Here is a 26,196-nt window from a genome sequence, read left to right as displayed (position 1 = left end):
TCTGGTAGCTCACGGCCTCTGGAAGCTCCCAACTTCTATAACTCTCTGGGTTCTGATATGTCCATTCCGATTTTGCTTAAAATTCACCCAACCACAGAGTATCTAAATTAGTTGAGTAGAACAAAATTTAACCCTGGAGTTAAAAAGAATTAAAATGCCCTCTTCAGTCCGATTGTCCCGAACAACAAACTTGGCCTTACTATTAACAAAATTTGTAAGATGAGTTAAGAATTGCATCCGTAATAAATTATGATTACAGTATATATAACAGGCATAGAGAACGATTTATATTTACTCATTACAATAGGTAGATTAGAACTGTCTTTAATTGATAATAAACAACAATTAATAACAAAACTGGGCTAGCTGAAGCAAACTTGCCCACAGTCACAACTGGTTTTTGAGACACTCAGTATATCGAGGTAGAAATGAAATAAATATGTCAAGCGAAGGAGAAGTTAGGAACTCTACGAAGCGAAAGCGACGATCAGCAAACAGGGGGAAAGGCGAAGACAGGACGGAGAGATGAGAAAGTCTGCGTCCTGATTTGGTGGTGGCCGGCAGCTATCGCGGACGCAGAGCCTTGGCAGTGACATTGCGCGGACGATCGCGTACGGTGAACGGCACCGCGCACACGCGAGTGTAGTGACGTCACGATCGATAAGCGCGCCCCCTACCGAGTATCGCGCGACACCGCCGCCGCCACCGCCACCGATATCGCATCAGTATCACTAACTCGACAGACTCCACGTCGTGATGTTCACCCCGTTAGAGAAGGTAGGCGTCGTCTGCCTGTCCATCCTAGGATTCCAGATCGCCAGAGCTGTACTGAAGAGGGTATACAACTCAGTGCTGGCTCCCGCATTCAGATTAAATGTGAACCTGAAGGAAATGGGGCAGTGGGCAGGTTAGTTTCATTCAGTAATCAATAAAAATGTCTTCTTAGTCAATATGTGATTTCTTATAAATGTCTTGATGAGGGATTGATTTGATCCTAGGTTTTTTATGATCTTTAATTTGCTGCATCATTAATATATCATTAATTTGGTGTATATTTAGTACTTAAATAACACGATAGTGGTTAGTTACTGTTGTGAAATGTATTTTTATTAGGTCTCAAACAAGTAGGTTTTATAGACATTCTTATCTTTTAAAACTATTAATGTCTTAAGGATTGTAAATTACAAATTTCAAGTTGCATTTTCTTGAAAATCGTTGTAATAAAATAGTGTATCTATAGATTTCTTAAAATAAATCATAATATTTATACATTTTAAAGAACTATGTTAATGGTACTTTCAAACATTTGATGAACTTTCATTGTCTTAAAGAATGAATAATATTTAAATTAGAAAGTAAACACATAATTTTGTCATTTCGAGGAGGAAGCATCCAGTAATAAACATTAATATCTCCACAAACATGTTTACCAATTTGAGGTTATTTATCAGCGAGGTTGTTTATTCCAAGCATTGTTTGAATCAGCTGTTCCCTCCAATTTCACTGCACGAACACTTGTGCAGCAGTAAGCAGAAAGTGAGTGTTTGGTATGTGGGGCGATGCGATAAGTGACGAAGCGGAATTCTATTTTTGCAAGACCAATGCCCACGGATGACATTTTCAGCATTATGCACAACACTTTGTTTACCTTAGGTTGGCATTTCCCTGCATTATATTTACATTGTTCACACCTCCGAGGTGTATTATTGTTCTTGTAGCCGTATCTTGCACGATTTGACAATGGCTTACGAAATTATGATTACGGTAAATTATTTGTTTTCCTGATCCACGTCTCTAGATTTCTAAACCATCGGACGTCTTCGAATTTCCTACAGAAAAATAGTAGTAGGGGTTACTAGTATTAGGGTAGTAGTAGGGGGTAGGTGTATAGTTAGTAGGGGTTTTGTTCAGAAACAAGAATAAAATTGTTAATTGTTTTGTAAGACCATTTAGTATCTACGTATTTTTGTTCTATTAGTTGTTGGAAAGCGACTAATCTTTTATTCTTGGTTGTGTTGTTTTTCTCTCTCAGTAATAAATAAACAGTGTAACACGTGAAATGTACGGTTTGTTTTTATGTTGCAATGGATATCAATGATGAGGCACATACTGTCTAAAGAACATTTATAATAATAATTAAATATATTATTTTCTTAAAACGTATACAATGAATAAAGTATGTTACGAAAATAATTAATGCTACATGGTATCACTGACATCTAAGAACTCTGAATGCATTAGGCCACATGATTTATTTATTATCTATGTTATTATTTATTAGTCGACTGTTAAATTATCTAAATATCGGTCTTAAACAAGCAAAATAGATGACCCATTCATGTTCTCTTTAGAATACAAACTTTGATAAGTTGGGGATTCAACGTTATAACGATGGTAATTGGGTTCGTTTTATTTCATTATTATAACGTTTGATATGTTTTCTGCGAATGTTTTGTGAGTGTTTTATGTCCATACCACCGTCCAATATACGAACTCGCTTCCTAATTTAAAGAATAATATTTCAATTTACAAAAATTTCAATTTTTTTTTTTTCAATTTTATTATAATCAAAGACTACGCTACACCACATGTCGTGTAGCAAACTTCGCTGATTTCACATGCAAAATTTCATACTGTTCATATCACTAGGCTACATGTCTTACTATGTCACATGTAAAAATTTCACGTAATTGTACTCAGTTTTTTTACAAATTTATTTATTCTGCGATCTTCTCGCTTCGATCATATTTACCTATCTATAAAACCAATGTATAAGCGATCGCTAACGTTCAGGCAAAATCCCATAGAATAACATCCAACTTTGCTGAACTCAGTGTTGTATATACTGTATAGAAATGAAACCTCAAGCAAGATTATTATCCTATAGGTCTTGTTCTCAAGATATCGTGCGGACAAACAAGCAGACTGAAATAAAAAAATGTCTAACTCCTCGAGAGTTAGGCTTCGCTACCACTCAAGCAATTATTGACCATCGTTAAATTTTGTTTCATCCTATTCAGTATTGAGAATTATTTGTGACACGAAGGTTTTAACACACGTTTACTGTAAGAAATAGTGTTTCAAGCTTATCGATGATCTTAAAAACTGTTTGCTACAGTGTAATAAATTACAAAAATTGTTGTAATACTTAATCATCAACTTAACTCGTATACAGTATCCTAAGAATATAATTTATTGTATGCATCTTCTGTAGAGGTGCATACATTTTAACTGATCTGATACGAAAATACCTGTCTCACTTATAATTTTATGAATTATATTATTTAATCTTCCTTTTAGTTGAAATTCTATAATTTCCATCGCCGCCAGTTTCATGACCTGCGAAAAAGTAGAAGTGTGTTACTTCTGTAGATTAATAAGCATTAATTATGAGCAACTCTAAGAAATCAATGAAATTATGAAACTGTTGCAATATAAACCACACAGAAAATATACAACCCAGTAATACACTAGAACACTACGCACAGCGCGATGTGATGGCCAGAACTAGGAGCTACCATTGACGGACTGGACGTTGTCTAGTCCAAAAATAGTTATTAACCTGTTAATAAAATATTTGGTTTGGATCGAGGGAGACACATGAGCGAGTTGTTGGGTTTGGATCGTCTTTGATGTAGACCATTTACAACCGTGTCGTTCAAATGCTTTCATGCCTGAAATGAAGTGTTATCTATTCCCAATTAAAGTCTACATTGGTTTTTTCGATTTAAATGGTTTGCATCAGACCAACGCAGCAAGCCAAGCCAGTCACGGCCAGGTCTATGTGCGCAAACACCTCTCGCTTCCATGTTTGTTAGCAGTGTCAATATTTTGTATGCTAATTTGGGTCTAGACCAACACACACTCGACTTTTAGTAGGACCTTCAGGAAACACAACAATCTCAAGGAAGAAGTGTCCTTCCTTTTTTAAGTTTCTGTTACGCTAATGAAACAAAAATTGATGTTTACAAGGTCAACATTGTAGTCTTCCAACTTTTGATGAAATCCCAAGGATTTATTAAATTAAACAGGGGCTCATAAAAAGCTATATGTAGGGAGGGGGAATGACAAACCCCCTTTCCCCGTGACAACATGATTTGACTGTAATACTTACTCGTTGCACAATAATAATTATTGACGATTACATGGTACATAATCGTTACACTGGTGGGGCGTAATAAAAATGCTAAGATAATAGTAAAACATAACTGACCTTGTCCTGGAATACATCGAGTATTGGCTTGTGTATGAAATGGTTTTACACCACTGATTTAAATAATTTTCTATTAACCTTTAGGGCAAATGAAATGTTATTATCTTCATATTTTAAAGCAATGTATTTTTGGCTGGGCATTAGCGAAGCAAAACACGAGAAGCTGAAATGTTTTAATTTATGTCTGTCTACCCGCATGATATACGGAAGACACATTGACCCGTAGAACAGAAATTTTGCGTGAAGCTTAATTCTATATAGGTAAAACCGAGTTTAAAAGTCACTCCGTGAGATTTGACTGAGCGTTAGCTAATATTTTTACATTGATCTTAAGGATGACGTTGATAGCAAAGAGAAAATAGCTGGACAAATAAATTTGTAAACAAACTGAGTAAAATCACGTGAGAAAAGGTACAAAGAAAAATTAATATAATAGGGTGGAAAGTCAAACTTTTGTGAAACCTATAGGAATTGACAAAAGTGTGAACGTATCATATGGCACGATATTTTGAGAACGATTTCATCTGTTAACGTTTAGTATCGCATGCACTTCATCCCTACGTAGACAAAAATGAGTTCTATGACGTTGCTTGTCCAACTATGGAATTTGTCTGAGTTTCGTTGAAGCCTGTCACTCAGTAGGGTGACACAATTTTATCTTTTGCTTGTCGGGTTATGTGGAAATTTATTTTCTGTGTGATGTCTGTTTGTCTAACCGTCCGCAGGGCATCTTAAGAATGCAATGAATTGTGAGATGTAGATTTGAAATTTTATATTCTATCTCAGCGGAGCTTGTTGCCAGGCACGTGGTGTGCCGTACTCCTACCTTGTAGGCTATAGATTGTACCATGATGTTAAACAGAGATTGCTACAGTCGGAAATTGAATGGAATAAATGTGTTATAGGTAGATCACCAGTTATCCTGTACGTCCATTCTATTATTGAACCATTATTTAGGTCAATTTTAAAAACTTTAAATTCGTCTTTGCATTTTTAATAACTGTCAAAGTACAGAATGGTCTCTTATGTTCTGGATGTATGGAAGAGACAATGAGTTGATATTGGGGACATCTATTTTTTCAGGTCCCTGATAACTGGTTTCTTAATTTTTCGGGCGGTTCAACTATATCAATTTTTATGTATGTTCAAAACATACCCGTGATGTTTTATAATTGCCTAAGTTATAAAACGTTAAATGTAATGGCCCAGTTGTATAAGAAATCTATAGGAGGGAAATTACTTTTTACGCAACCTTGTAAACTGGCCATGAGTTTCTTTATTAGTGCTCAGTATTAAGTAACCCAATATCACTTCATACATTAGTCACAACAAATCAGCCTTCAGAGTCGATTTTAACCATACAACATTCGGTTTTTTCTTGTGAAAACAAATTTTAATTTATAAGCTTTTTCACTTTTTAATTCTTTTGTGAATATTATCTCAAGTTTATTATTTCAAATAGTTTATAATTGTTTCCAATATAATTGTATAACAAAGGATGTAAAACATATTAGTGACATTTGTTTAGGCGTATTAACATTATGCATTCAAAACATATCTTAGTTTTTGTAAATCAATATTTGTATTATTATGTTGTGGACATCAGAAAAATATTTCTTTTTCCTAACTAAGTTTAATTAATTATCCAGAAAACCACTTGGCCTGTTGGGCTTATGCTAGAGTATATATCCATACCTCCTCATTTCAAAGTTTGTGAATATATAGACATTTTTAAATTTTACATCCCCAGTGTTCTCTCTGTCCCTAAGAACTCCGCTATGGAATCATTCTAGTCACACCAGTGTAATCGCCTAAGAGATTAAGATATTTTTCTTGTGAGCAGTAAGCCTACTATAATTTTAATTTAAATCTAAAACCCATCATATGTACATTTGGCACACGTTAAATCCAACCTGCACCATTAGTTTGTTCTTGCCCACGTGTCCTCAATGAAAGCCATGTACTTTGGTGCGTACGCAACAGCCATTCAGTTCTTGTGCTCCTTCTGACTACTACGCTGGGTCTGTATTTCGCGTAGTGTATTGTACAATGTAATTTGAAATGCTAAGAGAAAGGAAATCGAAATCTATATGATTTATTCCACAGGTGAGATAAACGTTTAATTCGAAACATCTGAATAAATTATCTAGATGAATGCCACGCCACGGTCGATAAGTACAGAATGTACTTCAAGTTTTACAATTATAACTATAAACACCGCATGAAACAACACAATTCTCGTTTATTTATTGCGGCTATTAAAAACAGATAGTGGAACTTCAACGTGTACTTTTATGCCGTAATAAAAATCCTTTATCCTTAAATTACTCCATCAAACTTCACCATTTGGTTCGTCACGACAAATAATTTGAAATGTCGTGTAAAATATATTGTGCTTTTTAAACATCTGTGTTTTTAGCTAATGACTATATACGAGTATTTAAATTAAAAAATTGGATTAAGGTATAAAATCGCAAAATGTTTAGACTAATTAAGGTCTGGTTTACCATTTTTAAGTAAAATATCGTGTCTTTTTTTAAACTCTGGCTATATATATATATATATATATATATATATATATATATATATATATATATATATATATATATATATATATATATATATATATATATATATATATATATATATAATTTTGATAGCAAAAAAAACCGAAGATTTGATGACAAATGTATAATAATGATAAAATAGGGGTTACTTATGAACATTAATCATTAAAATACACAATAACAAATTGACCATTCTCCCGAGCGCGCGCGCGTGTGTATGTGTGCGGACGGAGTACTGTGACCGCTGTTAAAGTATATCGACTACTTCACTCTCATCTCAGAATTCCAAATTCAGGAACCATCCGTGCAGAATTTTGTATGCTACGGAAATCAAAATCACTACGGTACTACCTAAATATAAAGAAATCTAAGTATGACCGCCATCTCCCACAAGCCTCTAATGGATCGAACTCGGTGATTTGCCTTTTCAAATGACAAAAAGACTGAGACGCTACCGCGAGAGATATGTTCCGTTTTACTGTACTGATGGTTATAGTTATTCCACAATACGAAAGTACACGTAGCAGAGTTTCAACGTTAACCACAAACTAACTAGTAAACCTACAATAACGGGAGTGTTGTGTGTTTATACATATAAAACAAATTATTTACAAACCGTCCAGTTTTTATGTCGGTAAGAACGAGAAATGTTACCGGTTTTTTACGCTTTTCAACCAAACTGCAACTTTCTAAATTAATAACTCGAAAACGTTAAGACTCGAAAACCCCATGAAGACCAAATTTTTATAAGAAATAGGAACAAGTGCTCCCTTTGTATTTGTTGATGTTGATGCTCTGTTGATGTTCCATGTATTTCTTTTTCTTTATATAATTTTATATGTTTTAATTTAATATATTGATCACAAAAACGCGACTTTAATGCACTGACACCAGAATGTAATTTAATTGCAGATATGTAAGGCTTGCTTTGTGACTTTCTCGGGTAAAAATTAAGCGACCTTTTCTCTTTGGAAGAAGAATTATGTTTTTTGTTCTTTACTGAAAACGTGCAACTCTCAAAGAAAGTAGAATCCATTTAATTGCATGCAGTACATATGTACCAATGGCAATCGTTTTTATCATAACAATGTGAATATTCTGTAACAATGTGGATTTTTCCCATTGTAAGTTTTAAAATGGTATATGGCTTGGACTGAAATTTTACATTAAAGATTTTTCGGGTTCTTTGAGGTAAGAGTGTGCAGCAAAACATTAGTAGGCAATCTTCCTAAAGTTAATTGGTAACTTAAAGTTATAGTTAGTTGGTAGGACGTAAGCTATGTGCACACTAGATTTTCTCGATATTTATGAAACATGCAGATCAAGCAAAGATTGACTTTCTACATTTTTAGACAACTATGTAGAAGCTTATATGACGCTCAGCCAATCATTGTCGCTGTTGTTTACCCGTGACTTCACACTTTCAGAGAGGTGGGATATCCTTCAGCTGCGAAGCTAAACACATAGACGCTCGAGTATGCAGTATACACCTTCGTTCCTCAAACTAAGATGACTTACGCAAAGCCTTAAGAAGTGACTGAAAGAGACACAAGAAGGAGCTGCAGTTACGCTTATCATCTCACAGCACAGTGTTATTAGGTCTAGAGTCACATTTATGATGTAGCGTCGAATTGATACTTTCACCTTCCCAGATTATTTGACACTGATTCAGAGGTCTTGAATACTAAATATTATAGAGGCATTATTTAACTTGCAACAGATAACTTCTCTCATATTCGATGATCAAATGAAACCATAGCAGACTGCCTCGAAATGACGGATAATAATGGAATAAATTTTGATTTTTCACAACAACAAAACGCATTTAACGTTTAGACTAACGTGAAGTAGTAAATACATACATCATATTATGTGTCAAATCTCGTATGTATAAATTGACAGACAGTTTACTATGTTTTGTGAACATTGTATATAAGAAATATCATAGGAAGTATAATATTCCTTACAAATCAGGGGGCATGATGAGGAAAACAACTCAGACAACCGGGGGACATGATCGATTATTTAAATATGGCTTTGAAGGAACCATAAGTATTTTTAATCATAATCATAAGAAGGCATCCTGCAGCTGTGTATTTTTATTGATACGCCCACAAAGCTATTTTAGCTGTAACATAATGTACAAACCTGTTGAAAGCTCATCGTATGCACTTTTCTAAAGTCATCCTATCACGAAGTGTTGAAGAAAGTAACGGATATAATACAAACAGGCCAGGGCTTGAAGAAATGTTCTGTTGAGATTTCTGCTCAGAGCACTACCTGATGAACTTGTAGATATAAAAACTGTGAACAATTTATAAAAAATATGACGTAAAGCAGAAACGACAGTAGCTAATAAATGACTTAAATCTCTATAATCACAAAATAGAAACGTCATTAGTTCAAGAGTAAATTTCGTAGAATTGAAGAAAATATTTAAACAAGAAAACCTTCCTACTTTATTTAAGACAACCAAACTAACTGCTTCTTTTCCCATAAGCCCAGCCTCGTGCGAAAGAGGTGTCTTTGTTATGACGAGGATCAAAAACTGGTTGAGAATTTAAATACAGCTTCAAATTCAAGAATCATGATATTTTAGAAAGGTTTGATATGAAGAGGAGAAAATTGCACTTGATACTTTGTTTTACGTTTTGTCTATTAATGTTTCACATGAAATTCGTGATAATAGCAAATATTGTAATTGATATTAATAAAAATTAATACTACTTTAAAATGTCAAAGTCTTGATAGTAACAATTTTTTTATATTGTTAAATAAATATTTGTTCTTGGGTTCGGTTTTTTGTCTTCTCTTTCCACCTTAAAAATTGAGGTGAAATTCAATATAATGGTAACTGTGTTTAAGGTGTATAGCTTAGTTGGCTACTATAAAACTTCAGGTAGGGAAATTTTAGATTTCATTCTTATAAAACAAGCCCAGATAATAAATGTAAGGCATATATATATATATATATATATATATATATATATATATATATATATATATATATATATATCGTTAGTACAATAACTATTTCACTGTCATAATTTTACCTTTGTTGTAATTCAATAAGGAATAAAAAGCCGTTCTACAAAAAGTTTAATTAGTAAAGCTAATTGAATTCATGATTTGTTAAATAAGAAAACAATGTTATCATATATTATGTATCATGTGTTATAAATTGTCAAGGATGAATTTTTATTTAATTCTCAAGGTTATAAGAATAAATTTGCCGACATGCTACCTCTCTTGTAACTTTTAACGTAGGCTCTTTGTGGCTAGTAAAAAAGACAATCCTTGGAAATCACTGTGACGAACGTAGGAAGGAAGTGCATCAAACGCGGTAGAGCTAGTAGTAGAACCTGTATATCTTCTTGTTCCACTTTTTTAGAGTTGAGCCGGTCAGGAACCAGGAAGGAAGCGGTTGCCGAATCTGGTTTCAGTTGTCTTTGCGGACCTTGGCAGGTACAGGACAGTCCCGTTCTTCTCAAGGGCACTCTGAATACCTGCGCGTTGGCTGTCTGTCTGTTCTGACTGAAGATCGATTATCGATTCTTGTTGCACGGAAAAGCATCACTTGTTCATTAATTCTATGCACGTTTCTTAATACGGTGTTCAATCTTTGACATGGCTTGGAAACTTTACGTGGATAAATCATCGTAATTATTTTTAATAGAATTTAAAATAATATCCCCCAGTTAGGAGTAACGGGGACTGTAATGTTAAAATGGACATTTTTAGAATCATGGCATATGGAGTATCATTGGAAGACCTTAAAATGGATATCTTAATCTTCACTAATCAGTTTAACACAAACCGTTCAAAACTGGAAAACTCTTAACTTATAATTCAAGCTTATGCACTGATTTGTATCCCTATGCGTGTAATCCATAAAACAAAATAAATACTAAGTTGTAACAAATTTAATCTATTTCAACCTATCATCGCCACACTTCTGCAATTTTGTGTGCACTGGTATTTGTATCAAGTAAATTTATACATTCTACAATGCTACTAAAATAATACATTGTTTTCCCAATTATTCCATTAATCATGTAATGCATTTAATCATAGAAAGTTTATAAATTGGAACCTCCTAATATACTCTATAAGGAAATAGTAATCCCGGTATATTTTACTACATTTTTTAATAAATATTGAGTAATAAAAGTCAATTAATATTCTCCAGGACGTTTCGATGTTTGGATATAAACATATATAATTATTATAGACTAATATATACGCTTCTTACACACTATTGACATATTTGCGGTGTATTTGAAATTAAAGGGAAAACAGTTTCTAATTGGATACCATTGAATTAGACATACAACTAATTAATGATACTTTGGTTCAGCACTAATAACCATAATACTAAATTTAGGCTTTACCTGTGAGATAAAATATTTAAACCACTAAACAACTGTTATTCATTATGTAATACATTTACTTCCATGGCTTAAAGAGTAGTCCGTGTGGACAATTTCTAAAATTAAAATTATTGTTTAGCTTCATATAGAGCAAAGTAAAGCACCATTGTTAATTATGTATGTAGAAAAACTACAACGAAACATTTTATTCTATATGATTGTTTACACCATTAATCAGATGGAGCACATTTGACCTTGGAAATGTTAGAGATTGAAGTAGCCGATTCAGGAAATTGTTTAAATGACACGAAGGTTAGACATTGCAGGCTATTGCTTAAAACCAACAATACAATGGGTTTTATATTACTGTTCGCATCAAATTACTGGCTTGCCATCACGTGTTGCACCGGGATTAGGGACTCGGGTTTTCCATTAAATCCTCACCCTTAGACCTAACCTCAATCCTGGATTTTGCTGGCGATTGGCAAACGAAACAAACTGTGTGTTGCGCCAACCATTGCTATTTCGGCGATAGCTCCAGTGTTGCAGGCCTACCGTGCTGCCTACTCCTGCCTGACCGTCAACAATTGCCCCCAACAAGTTTCACAACGACAATACCGCGGAGAATCGCGGTGAAAGCCCGTTATCAAACCGCCCGCTCCTACTGCTGCAGTCGCCGTTCTTATCACGTCCTGTACCGTCCTCAGCACGCCTGCACCTGTCGACTACTCTCTAACAGAACCCCTAAAATTGGCTGTAATTAGAGCCCATACATTTTATGTCACAACTGTCATAAATTTGAAATCGTGGTTTGGAAATGATCCAGTTTGACGAAGGTCTAGTATTTGTGGTAACGTAACAATTAGAGAGAAAATTACAAATTTACTCCGTGTAAGAGGACGCACTTCAATTACGTGAGCAGTTTGAAGTGAGTTTATAATTTTTAACTCTAACTGTTAATCATTTTTCATTGTTTAAAATCTTAAACTTATCATCTTTTAAAATGGGTTAACTGTAAACCTCTAGACTTGTTGTAAGTTTTGATAATGAATATCAGCTTTGATCTGTGTCAAGAGTTCAGGTTTGCCTTGTTTTTTTCTTTTTCAGAAAGGTGCGTCTTAATTTTAGATTTTATTATGAAAGACATTTATGAAAGCGAAATCAAAAACACGTTCACAAGGAAAATTAAGAGTATACCAGGTAATCGAATCTTTCTAAAAAGATTTCACTTATCAAATTAATTTAAAATGTCTCTAATTTCTAATTGAAAACGCTGAAGGTTAAAGGAAACTCAATTGAATTTCATCAATATTAAAAAAAGCCGGTATGTATAACACGAATAATATGAAATGAAGTAGCAAAGCTAATCGACAAGAAAAAGGAATTAGTACAGAAAAGACTGATAAGTGTCGCCTTATCAGCAGACCGAGTGACCTCCAGCTCGACCACAGACTTTACATTCAATAACCGGATGTGTTGGAAGGGAGTGTTGCCACGACTAGACAGGCACGATTCCGATCTAGGTTAGGATATCAGGTGCTCTGATCATCAGCACAATAATTATTGACAATGGGCTACCTAACTTTCTTTTTCTCGTTTCCGTCCAAATTCTATTAAAACAACAATATTTTCAAGCAATTGTATTGGGGATGAGTTATTTAAAACGTATTTATAAAAACTGTAACATTTAGTTTATCAGAGATCTTAAACAAAACGATAACGTACGTTATTGTTCTTGATAGATTTTATACATTTTAAGCATCTAGAAAATATTTTATTTCCAAGTATTTGTTATTATTTGTCCCTCCTATTTTTTCTGTACACGAGATTATATCAATATTTTATTTTATAGTATCTAAGATCCATCTGAATACTAATGTTATGTTAAGTGTATTATTTTATTCACTGTCAAACTGGAAAACAAGACACAACTTTTAATTGTAGGCTACAAAAAAATAATGCATATTTTTGTTATAATGATTCAAAACTTAAACACGAAAGTTGTTATTGTTTGCATGCATGATTCAGGAAGGAAGTTACGTGAACCTCACAAAAAGACCGCCAAAACCAGTTGTGGCAGAGTTATTTGCGGTAGTATAGTAGCCACAAAAAGTGATCTGAGAATCGGTTTCACAGTAACCTAACCTAACCTTCACCATGACCTTGTCCACTCACTCAACCTCAGCTCAGTCTCGTGTAGCAAGTTTTTTAGGTCACAACTTCGTAAATTGGCCCAGGAACTGCGGCTCGCTTCCTGCTTTTAGATTTAGCCGGTTATCCTTAATGCCTAATTATTAAATCAGGATGCTCTTTAATCAGGATACTTTATTAATTTTTGTCCTAGTATATGTTGAAATTGTGTTGTGTCATTTCGTTGGTAATATGGACGTATTCCAACTCAATTCGTAAAGACCTAGTTCTAAGAGACATATTCAAAACCATGTAAAGGTTTATTTTCATAAAATTAAGGGTAACATTAAAGTAATCTCATGCAATTTTGATTTATCTTGTTAATGTCAAACTAATTTTCAACAAGCTTTTATTTCACCAGTTGATGGTAGGATTTGAAGTAATGTTTTTTTTTTTTTTTTTTTTTTTTTTTTTTTTTTTTTTTTTTTTTTTTTTTTTTTTATATATATATATAACGAGAAGAACAGCTAAGACAATTTAATATCAACCAACCACTAACTTGCCTTATGAAGTCTGAAAGTCTATATGCTAAGTAAGGGTTAATTTAAAAGTTCAAATACCATAGTTAAAACAATAAGAAGGGAGTTTTGAACTATTACAATTTATTAGGACTAGTATTAGGTTTCCTTTCCTGGTAACTTGTGTTTTGATTTAAAACTTTCTTTCACGTTCCTAAGATCTCAAAAATCTTGAAAACCGCTTTCCCTTTAATCTCCTTTTACTGTATTTTTAGATGTTAATAGTTTAGATATTGAAGTCTTTACAACTTTATCTACAGGTCATTTAATACGTCTTTAAAATCCAGAAATGTTAAATGGCTGTTATTTTGTAAATGTACCTTTTTATTAGGATCAACATACTTTGTCTTATAAAGAACCCTAAATTTGGCCTCACGTGATCATTTAAATAGTTCTAGCTACATTTCGCTTACTACCTTTTATGCCAGGTCCCAAAATTAAGTAGACTATGCTTTATAAGTAAAACAAAGCATGAGGCTATACAAAAACTAAATTCAGTTCTCAAACAATAAATGCGAAATTTGGGTTTTTAATAAATACTGTTTTTGAGATGCTGCCGGCTGTTGGCGAACGCGCGTTGTTAAAAGAATTCTTGCCACACGTGCACATGTTACGTCGTGACGAGACGGCACATACATTACCATGCAATTACAGAAACGTTTCCGTTTACATTTGATCGTTAGTATTTGAAATGCTTCCCCGATTAAGAATGCGGTGATTCATTTTTGGGAGTTGGCTTGACAACGTCATAAGATAAATGTGTTTATAAAAACACATAATGGTCACTACACCTACTACAGTACTCTACCCCGCATAATGAGACTTGGTAATGATGCCTGTGCTGATCTTGACTTCTTTGGCCCTTCTACAGAATCTTTCAAGCGGTGTGCACTCGCTTTCATCCTAAAGTAACTCAACATGTTTTCATACTACTAATTTAACTAAGCTGTAAATAAGCATTATGCATGTTAATTTATTCTATTATCAATCGTCAATTCTTATTTATTAATTGTTACTATCCTTGTTATTATAATTGTTATTTACTATCGTTACTTATTATTGTTATTTATAATTCCATTTATTATTGTTATTTATAATTTGTTATTTATTACTGTTATTTATAATCTGTTATTTTTTATTATTATTTACTATTGTTATCTATGATTGTTGTCATAACAGCTGTTATTCATAATTGTATTTATTAGTCCTTGCACATTCTTTTGATTGTTATTAATGTCTTTTCTGTGCAGCAGCCTTCTTCTTTGTTGTTTTCAGTTGTACAATTTCTATGTAAAATGGTGTATTGCCGTAAATAAATAAATAAATAAATAAATAAATAATGAGTGTGGGGATGGTGTGGAAATGGATTAGGGGCTTTAGGTGTTAACGTTCATGATGAGGGAGGAAGTGGACTTTCTGTCATTACTGAAGATTTGGTGCAGACAGTTGCAGAACATCGAAAGAGAACGCTTCACGATTTTATCGTTTTGGTGTAAGATGGGTTCCCTCCAGCATCAAGAAACGTTCTCTGGGGAATTGTAACCGAACGTTTAAATAATAGAGTGACAATGTCTCTAATACACACTCGTCCGACCTCACCTGAGTACTGTAGTGTTGTCTGGTCACCTCATTGACTTTACCGGTTAGAAGATGTAGAGAAGATACAGAGACTGACTGGTGTTCGTCTTGGGTACAGACACGAGTACACTGAGGTTATCACATGCTCTTCTGAATATATCTTCACTCAGTGCAATCCGTCGGATTCAAGATCTCTACTGTTTCTTCGCCGTCTAATCAATGCCCAACTTGACTGCCCCGTCCTCCTAGAGAAATCAATTTCAATGCATCATGCGAGATTCATGGCTACTTTGACCGAGGTTGCAGCTTCATCTTTGTATGCAGCAAAGAGTCCCATGCTTAGGGAACAACATTCTGGCCACTCTTGACATTTTCAAATTATTTGCAACTGCTTTCAAAAGTAGACTCTTTAGCCTTCATATTCTTTCTCTTAGCTTATCTCTTCAACTGTAGTCTCTGAGTGTGTAATGGTGTTCCCTGATGCTGACACATTTAGGTTGCCACACAATTTTTTTCTGGTGCTTCTTTAGATCTTTGTCTTTATTTTTAGAATCATCTTTTTTCTTTACGTGGAACTATAACTCGCTTATTACAAATATTCTTGTTATACCGTATTATTTATTGCATTATAAATTTGTATATGTTACATTTGAGTTGTGTTATTACATTACATAATTATGTTTATATCCACATATTTATGATTATTACTTTCTGAATATTTTATTACTATGTTTTCTTTAATAGTTTATCATGTTACACTTTCAGTTGTTACTAGAGTATTTATTTCTCAATACTTTTGTTATCCTATAGAGCATTGCATACATTTATATTGTATTGTTTATTGATATGTTTTAATTTAATCATATATAATTATTTTTTTAGCTGTTAGTTAATATATTACAAATGTTCTAACTGTATTATCTGTACTTTGAAATGGTTATGCCGTTGAAATAGGTAAAATATTTCAATATAATATTGTTGCTGTATGACAATCTGGCTTCCACACATTGTTCTATATATATTTATGTCTTCTGATCATATGTTAGTTTGTTTATTTAAACGCATATGTGACAGATACAGCCAAATACAAAATAATTGAATCGTAAAAAGTGAGGGCTCTGTGGTGTAATGGTAGCACATCACATTCACCCGGCAAGTGAGAGATCCGGGTTCGAGTCCCGGCGGAGCAAGTACTTTTTGCGATTCAATGTTTGTTTAAATTATATATATACTTTTTGTGATTCAATGTTTATTGAAATTAAATAAGGCTATTGCCATTTATACAATTTAACGTAAATAAAAGTCGTTTGACAGATGTTTGGTCTTCCGATCATATGTTAGTTTGCTTATTTAAACGCATATGTGACAGATACAGCCAAATACAAAATAATTGAATCGTAAAAAGTGAGGGCTCTGTGGTGTAATGGTAGCACATCACATTCACCCGGCAAGTGAGAGATCCGGGTTCGAGTCCCGGCGGAGCAAGTACTTTTTGCGATTCAATGTTTGTTTAAATTATATATATACTTTTTGTGATTCAATGTTTATTGAAATTAAATAAGGCTATTGCCATTTATACAATTTAACGTAAATAAAAGTCGTTTGACAGGTGTTTGGTCTTCCGATCATATGTTAGTTTGCTTATTTAAACACATATGTGACAGATACGGCCAAATACAAAATAATTGAATCGGAAAAAAGTAAGCGCTCTGTGGTGTAATGGTAGCACATTCACCCGGCAAGTGAGAGATCCGGGTTCGACTCCCGGCGGAGCAAGTACTTTTTGTGATTCAATGTTTATTGAAATTATATATATATATATATATATATATATATTATATATATAATTATATATATCTTATATATATAAAAATCTTGAGTCACGATGTATGTTGCCAATAAACTCCAAAACGACTGAACCAATTTCAATCAAATTTCACATGTATCCGTAATTTAGTCTAACTTAGAAGATAGGATAGTTATTATCTGAATTATTCGCTTATGTCGTGAATATAAACGAATAAAATGAAGAAAAGTTTTCAAAGCGCCTGCACATTATAACCTGCAATTACGAGATAGATACGTATATTAAACAGTGAAACACTATTTGAAGGCGCTAAGTTATGATGTATAATTGTCTAAACTAAATTTTTGGTTGAACTTAAAGGTTGAGTGGTAGACCACTTTGTAATAAAATACATTATGCATGTACAATACATTTTTGACATATTTTCTTGATCGTGACATCAAGGTAAAATCTACATCGGGGTTGGAAATATAATTTACTTCAACCAGAAATGCTCATACGCGGGCAAAACTTACGAAAAGCGTGCGAAGCCGCGGGAAACAGCTAGTATATATATATATATATATATATATATATATATATATATATAAACTCGAAATCTCATCGAATAATTTGGCATGAAGCGACTTGATTATGTTTTCTGTGGCCTGGAACTAACTTGACACCCAATGACTTCAACCTCCTGTTTCTGTATTTAATTTAAAGATTTTATCTGGATGGTCATGGTGATAAAAGGTGAAAACAATTTTTTTGTAGTGGCTGTAACAACAAGTAGCGGACACATTATGATGGGGTTCACAGTTGGTTGCATGAAACACTAAGTGTTACTAATATTAGTGAAAACCATGTAAAAACTGTTAATATGAAACAACCTAAATAACTTTCATGTAAAAATAAAAAAATGGTTATTTATATGTTTATAATATCAAATTGTTATGTCTCATGTGTTTACAATTTTACTAATTGACAATAAAATTGTATTGTTTCTTGTGTTATAAGGAATCAGACATTTCAGTATACAGGAAGTAAGAAAAATACCAATAATGAACAATAAGTTTGCATTTCTCTGAGAATTTTCTTTTGTTAACGCTTTCTATTCCTTTTACCTCTCCATTGTGCATATACCATTGATTTCTCAAAATAAGAAAATGCAAATAAAGAGATTATTTCATTCTTTTCGGTTCTGTTCTAAATTAGTTTTACTTACTAGTACCTTTTTGCCTATCTTTAATTATAATTACAGACTGTACATGGTACCGGTAATAAATTAATATAAAATTACAATCAGAAACATGAATTTAGTAATATTGACTTCAAGACTTAGTCATTAATCTCCGTTTAACAGGTTCTGTTATTGGCTGTATTTATTTGGATTGCAGTAATAGCATAAGTAATTATCAATTTCATTGTATTTTTTCAATTTTAACGTAAAATTCTACTTGGGTTACAGTTATCACGGGGGCGACAGATGGACTTGGCAAAGCTTTTGCTGAAGCGGTAAGCTATTCAATTAAGTCTATAAAATGAAATATATGAATTCTTTCATTTAATAATTCTAAGACAATTTATTGATGTATTGTAAGTAATAAATAAATTGAAGCATAATATTGGAAAATACATTTCAAGGTTATTCAAGCACAAAATCAGTGTTATGATGTGCATTCAAGCAACGAAATAAGGTTAATAATTTGTGCATGGATAACTTCATGGTTTTTGACTCATGAAGAAGAGGATAGATCTCCATCCTTAAAAAAGGTATTGTTCTATTTTTAAATATAGGAAATGTAAAAAATTGCATTGTCCTAAATCACCCAATCTCATTTTGTCAGAACTTTGGAGTTTTTTACTTTATTATTAGTCTGCTATTAGCAATTTACAAGCTTAAATTCAATTTGACTTATGTTTGTACTAAAAATTTCCTCTGAATTCCTCAAGATGCAAAGATTTACAGATTGCATTAATATGCACTTTTTACGTGGTACACTGATGTGAAAGTTTCACTGTTATAAGTTAAATATTATTTTAAACCAGAATCATATAACAAAGCTCAGTTAGGAGTGTACCCAAAGAAGGGACATGTGGGGATGGGGTCCTCAAAATTAAATGGGATTTAAGGATTACACATTTACTTCAGAAGATTTATTCATGTATTGTTACTTGCCGAGTAACAGTAAAATGATAATTTTTTGTTCTTAATGATACAAACTAAAAATATATAATAGAATACTATTGTCTTGTTCCTATGAATTCTGGAACGGCTATGTGCCCAATAAATTTCAAGGTGTTGTAATTCTAATACCTCATAATATGTATTAAAACACCTCTGGAGATGGAGCTTGTTATATGTGTGTGTGTGTGTGTGTTTATATATAGTTTCTTTAGTTAAGAACTTCATTCATAATTTATGTTTTCTTCTTGGGAGTATTTGAATATTTTAAAATCTTTCTCAGAATTTGTCATTTTGCACTTGAAAACACATGATTAATTTATGGATATATCTAAAATCATTTAGGGATATTTTGATGATTAAACTACAATGCACTTACTAAATCTAGATTAAAAACAAATACTCCATAATTTAAGAATTATGAGGTTAGTGTTGCTGATAATTCCAGGTGGCCAAGAGAGGAATGGATGTGGTACTCATCAGCAGAACTAAGTCAAAACTTGATGCTGTTGCTCAGGAAATCAGTGAGTACTTGCAGTCACATTCTGGAATTTATGTAGAAATAGATCCCTCGTCCCTTAAATTTTAAACAGATGAAAAGGTTATTTGCCATGTAACACAGTAATGATCTCCTGACACAAAATAACAGTACAATATCATGGAGTTATAGAAAAGTATAATGTTTAGTGATAAAAATTTGTTGTCATAATTATGTCCATTTCTGCTAAGCTGAATGCATTAAATGACCTTTTCATTCTGTACCCAGTAGGATTCTCAAAATAAACTGCTCTGTAGTGTTCAATAAACTTGATGTTGGAAGTGTATGGGTTTAGTTTAAAAATGTGTGATAAAATATTACATAACCTAATTTCACATATATTATAAATAGATTTTCATTTAGTAAAAAAACTTGATGATTATACAGTTTGCTGCAGGTCTAAGCAAGATTTCTTTAACAGTTTAGAAAGTCATGTTTCATTACAAAAAGTGTTATAAAACAAAACACATCCATGCTGTAACAAAATTTTTTTGTAATTTAAAACTGGACGAGACCACATTCATCAAGTACATACATCAACTTCTAATTAGTACAAAAACTAACATATCCTCTCCAGTGAAAACATCTGTCTCACTCATCTTGACTTTCTTGTAATTCAATGATATAGTCTTTAGAGTATTCTAAATTAACATTTAATATTAATATTCAAAACTTACAGGAGAAAACTACAAAGTGAACACGAAAGTCATAGAGGCTGATTTTACCGAGGGCAACACCGTCTACCACCACATTGAGAAGGAACTGTATGGTATGGACGTCGGGGTGTTGATCAATAACGTAGGTCTCAGCTACCCCCACCCCGACCAGTTCCTGTCTCTCCCCGAGCACGGCAAGGTGTACCACGACATCATCCAGTGCAACATTGCTGCGATGCTGTCCATGTGCCAAATTGTGATGCCAGGGATGTGTGAACAGAGACGAGGTGTCGTCATCAACATCGGCTCCACCGCAGGAGACATCCCCAGTCCCATGCTGACCGTCTATGGAGCTTCCAAGGTGATCTATTGTTTTCTTAGTCTTAGGTTTACGGGATCTGTGTCATTATTATCATCAAAGTCTTCCAGTTTACACTGTGTCAAAACATTGCTTACACAACTATTTCTTGAAATATTTTGCCCTCGCTGCATAGAGCGATCTTCAGTCAACAAGATGTTCAACCAAAACTGCCAATAATGAGCAGTGGTTGGTTAAGTTAAGAATGTTTCTCGTAAGCCAATCATGACAAAGCTCCACCCCTCCAACTAGCCTATACAGATGACTACTTATTATTGGCAGTTTCAGATTTAAACCAGCTGTGAACTGAAGATTACTGTCCACAGCAAGGCTGAAGTATTTAAAGATGTTTCAACGAGGTGTGAGCTACAAAACTTTTATGTTAATTATGATCTACTATTGTTTATTGTGATAACAAAGTCATGTTCTACACTGCATATGTAATTTCTAAAAGTGTCTTACAACACATCGAATAATTGACAATATATATTTTATGAAATAGGAATAGAATCATTACAAATATTTCAATGAAAAACAATACATATAACTAGCAAGAGCGAATCTAAAGATCAGTTAAGATATTACACGATTACATTTTACTCAATTATAGTCTAGAAATAATGAATATTTATGGCCCCAGAAAGAAATCCATTGCCAGCCATGCTATTTTTGGTGGAGGCCAAATTATAAGGTAGAAAAAGGATTAAAAATATAAAATGATAATTTCTTCTTTAATTATTCTTTTTTTAACTTGATACGATAAACACCAATAGTCCAATATATAGATAATAGCTACATCACCATTAGAGACTGAGATAAAGAGACTGAAGGTTGCCATTATTGCGAGATCGTTTTGAAGACAGTATTGCATTGCATTGTCAGTTGATGTTAAAATGTCCATGTGTAGTCCGAGAGGTGTGTCATTTGTAAAAAGTAGAGTTGTGTCATCTGCATATAAAATGGGTTGAACCCTGGGGTCATTAATGTAATTAGAAAAGTCATTGGTAAAGAGGTATATATAGAAAAGGACCCAGGACTGACCCTTGGGGTACTCCTCTACTTACTGGAAGTTGTGTAGATCTATACACACATTTTTTCTTGTTTGCAATTTGTTGAATTTCAACAATTTGCCTTCGACCAGTTAAATAGCTGCCCACCCAATCTTTTGATAAATCTTTTATCCCCAAAGTTGGTAGTTTTCTCAAAATGAGATCATGGTCAAGACAATCGAATGCTTTACTATAATCCAGCAAAACGGCCGATACAAGCTTCCCATCTTCCAGGTGATCAGTTATTTGTTCAATCAGACTTGTGAGAGCTGTGGTTGTTGACCTTCCTTTAAGAAAACCGTGCTGGTTATTTGATATCAGGCTGTTTTGTTCAAGGTGTTTTGAAATACGTGAAAGTGCTATTTTTTCTGCTATTTTTGAAAAGGTTGATGTCAATGAAATCGGGCGATAGTTTTCTACTTTTGTAACTGGACCTTTTTTATGCTTCGGATATATTTTGGCAATTTTCAAAGAAGATGGAAAATGACCAGATTTGAAGGATTTATTTATAATGTTTACCAATGGTGGTGCTAATTGTTTAGCACAGTGCTTTACAACTTTTGAAGGGACTTCATCCAGTCCACAAGAAAGCTTAGATTTGAGGGAGGATATCACTGATAGGACTTCTTTTATGGTTGTTGGTGCAAGATTCAATAGCTGTTTGTTAAAGTCTAGTGTGTACAATGGCTAGCTGATGTGATATAATGAACATTCTTGAAAAATGTGGAAAAATATGGAAAATCTAACTTCAGTTTGTAATAAAGTAAATCCATCATTCGTAGAATATAGTGCTGCAAGAAAATTAGAACACCAAGGCAGGTCTCAATTAGGCTACATATTCTAACAACTCTGATAGTGGTAAGAAAGAAGGAAGTAACAAAATGGTTACATTATTCAATTTACATTAACAATCTTTCATAAAAATATAGCACTACATAGCATTCATGCATTGAGAATTGAAATAAATTTGCACTGTTTTACACAACGATATTAAATATAACTAAACAAACTTGTACTATCAGACAAGTCAGTGATAACCTGAAGAAGTTATCACTGAAGTGCTAGCCAGAGTGGGCATATGACCTGCCACTTGATTATTGTTGAACGAGTTATGTCCAAGTGTTGTATTATAAAGTAGATGATTTACAAGAACATATACTCATAATAAAAAATGCTGTACACTGTGATTTCATGTAAAATGTGTTAATAGTAATTAAAAATATTACATGCAAGAATAAATGTAAAACATCCTACTTTATGATCGTTTTTATGACAGCTATAAAAATGCAGTACATTCATTGTATGCAGATATTTAAAATTCATCATAATACTTTATTAAGATACTTTAGTGCAGATATATTCCTGCAGTAGTAATAAAGGTATTTCATGATGCTTGAATAACATGTAAATTCTTGTTAAGAACAGTACATATTCATTCTAATTATAGGAAATCGATTACACAGTGTTCAGGAACTAGACATTGGGAATGTAGGATTTAAAGCAGGTTTCATTTAAAAAAGTAGGTATGAGAAATCCTTATAACAGTATTAATTTATGGACTTATAAAAAAGATTTTAAAATAATTTCCAAACCATTATCATTACCAAAATTGATCTGTTTGGGGACTAGGTTGCTGAGAGAACCTTAATGAAAATTTTTCTAAACAGAGAGGGAAATGTACATACCTTAGTACAATTTTGCTGTACAAGATTTGATACCAACATATTTATAATAACTTAATTTAGTAATAATTATCAAATCATCTTATCGCAGTGGCATATATAGAAATTAGGGGATGGCTGATTCACAGGGTGGTTAGGAAGCATGAAACACCCTCCAAAAATAGATGCTTAGCAATCTTGCACTGGAAAGTTTTGAGCTTTAACCTCATAAATTTTTCATAAAACAAACTAGGTGCAATTTTAGCGTGTCTTTCAAATTTTCAGGGGGGTGGTACTGAGCCCTCTGAGGCCCCCCTTATATACGCCCATGTCTTACCATCAATCCCTCTATCCTTAAAATATGAGTAGTTGCACTAACTTTGTCATTTTGGTTATTTTAAATGTTATTTAGTTCTCCTGAAATTCTTATCCTGTTTGCAGGTGTTTGTGTCCAAGTTCAGTCGGGACCTGGCCTCAGAATACAAGCAATACGGGATTGTGGTCCAGTGCTTAACACCCGGCTACGTTGCAACCAAGATGAGCAAGATCAAGAAGCCTACATGGATGGCTCCTTCACCTGCTAAGTATGTCAACAGTGCACTGACAACTGTGGGCATCGAGGACCACACCACTGGCTACTACCCCCACTCCCTCCTGGTTCGTACACTCTATAGTCTATATTATATAGAAGCGATAACTTTACTCAGCTGTATTTAAGTGTTGCAATACATTGGAATGAGTAAGTAGATTTTGCACCTACTTTGAATAAAAAATATCAGTATTTTTAAATTCTGCTCTGTGTACTAGGACAAAATTCTTAATTTAATGCTGTGAATAAAAATATAATTATTTGTATTATTATGGTCATTTACATACTCTCAAGGAACAGTATTTTTTTCTAGTACAAAAATTAAGAAACAGAAGATAAATATATTTCAGGGAGAAACAATGTTAAAATTAGTGTAGATGTCAAAAATAATTTGGTAAAATTAATTTATAGGTTAAAATAGGTCCAGAAAGCCATTTGTGTAATGCTGATGCCAGATTATAAAGCTTTGTTCTTGTGTATGATGGTTTCTATTAGGTGTGGTGGAATGTTGTACCATGTGGTATTTATCAGGTTGTGATGAGTTTCACATCTCTAGAGTCTTTTTCATTACACTCATCACTGCTTCTTTAATTTTAAATCTTTCTTTAAAGAAGGTTTTCAAACTTCTCGCAACTATTGAGTCTTTGCAGCCCAACGATAGTGCTGACTGCCTTTTTCTGTTTCTTTAGGACTCTCTGCATATTGGCGGTTGATGTTCCACCCAATGAGTCAGTATTTGATATGGGACTAGAACAGTGAAGTAAACCTCTAATTTAAAAATTATAGTAGTACTGTGTCCCTTTTCACATAGATGTACTATACACACTCATTCTGTAATTATAAAGTGTGTTTACAAACTCTATTGGGATCATTAGGGATTTGTTCTATAGGTCAATGCAAACAAAAAGTCACATAAATATGGGTCAGACATTTTTAGTTTACCGTCTGTTTGTCTGTATTTGTTTTTTTAGATTTTATTTGTTATTTCAAACACCATTAGATATATAAAAAATTATAATTTGGAAAATAATTGTTTTTGCAGTCCCAAAGCAAGAAAAAAATGACCCTACATTATAAAATCATGTTTTAAGATAGTGGCTGCTTGAACTTTTGAAAGCTTAATAATATAAAAATTTAAGACGGTTTTTTATATCAGAAATTTGATTACCTTTTATTTTTGGTCAAACAATTGATGACATTAACATTTCAGCATGTAGACTTAAAGTATTCTTTCATCAAGACCCAAATTTCGAAGTCAATATATACTAATTAAATAAAAACATTTAAGTGTATACTACTTTCTACTATTTTAAATTACTTGTATGGTTCATAAACAACTTCTTCCAATATAAAAAGTTTTCATTCATTTCTGAACTTTAAAAATGAGTTATAAGTACTATGCATCTGACATAACATCACAAAATATTCCTTAATGAAATTAGCGATTACGGAAAAACAGGCAACTATCATTTCATCACAAAGAATTATTATTCTTCCAGGTTGGTTGCATCAAACTGATGGAGTCTCTCTCTCCAAACTTTGCCTACTGGATGATCACCCGCACCATGGAGAACATCAAGTCCAGGGCCATCCGAAAGAGTAATCAAATTGCAGCCTCATAGAGCACACATGTGCTGCGTGCTCTTTATCTCTGAGTATCTGAGCATGATCTGATTTATTTATTATTTATTTTTTGTATGTTCTCAGAGAATTGTTTTTCAATGTTTGAAAGTGCCATGAAAAGTTTTTGAGAACAACCTGTCCTCCTTTTAAGGCATTGAATGTAAAAAGTACAAAACTTGTCTTGTAGCCTTATTCATAATTTTGTTCATGAACGTAAAATGAATTTTGTTTGTATGAATTGCTATTGGAAATGCAATTTGATGTTTTCTACCTGATGATGTATTTGTTTTATATTAAAAGTTTTCATTAATA

At 33.1% G+C, this 26,196-nt stretch overlaps 1 protein-coding gene across 2 annotated transcripts; it reads left to right on the top strand.

Moving 5' to 3' along the window:
• The first annotated feature begins 662 nt into the window (after positions 1-662).
• Positions 663-26,196, top strand: LOC124359710 (very-long-chain 3-oxoacyl-CoA reductase-like). 2 transcript variants are annotated; one of them, XM_046812674.1, is made up of 6 exons: positions 663-907; positions 18,694-18,740; positions 19,859-19,934; positions 20,628-20,965; positions 24,114-24,329; positions 25,761-26,196. In XM_046812674.1, the coding sequence occupies exons 1-6, from the start codon at positions 757-759 to the stop codon at positions 25,881-25,883; spliced, it is 951 nt and encodes a 316-aa protein (XP_046668630.1). In that variant the 5' UTR covers positions 663-756; the 3' UTR covers positions 25,884-26,196. The 2 variants fall into 2 exon arrangements, with proteins under 2 accessions (XP_046668630.1, XP_046668631.1); XM_046812675.1 differs by lacking the exon at positions 663-907 and adding an exon at positions 1,587-1,653.

This window comes from Homalodisca vitripennis, chromosome 4 (genome assembly GCF_021130785.1).
Source record: "Homalodisca vitripennis isolate AUS2020 chromosome 4, UT_GWSS_2.1, whole genome shotgun sequence".
Classification (NCBI taxonomy): Eukaryota; Metazoa; Arthropoda; class Insecta; order Hemiptera; family Cicadellidae; genus Homalodisca; species Homalodisca vitripennis.
The sequence above is the reverse complement of the archived record's forward strand: the minus strand, read 5'-3'. Positions and strand labels throughout refer to the sequence as shown.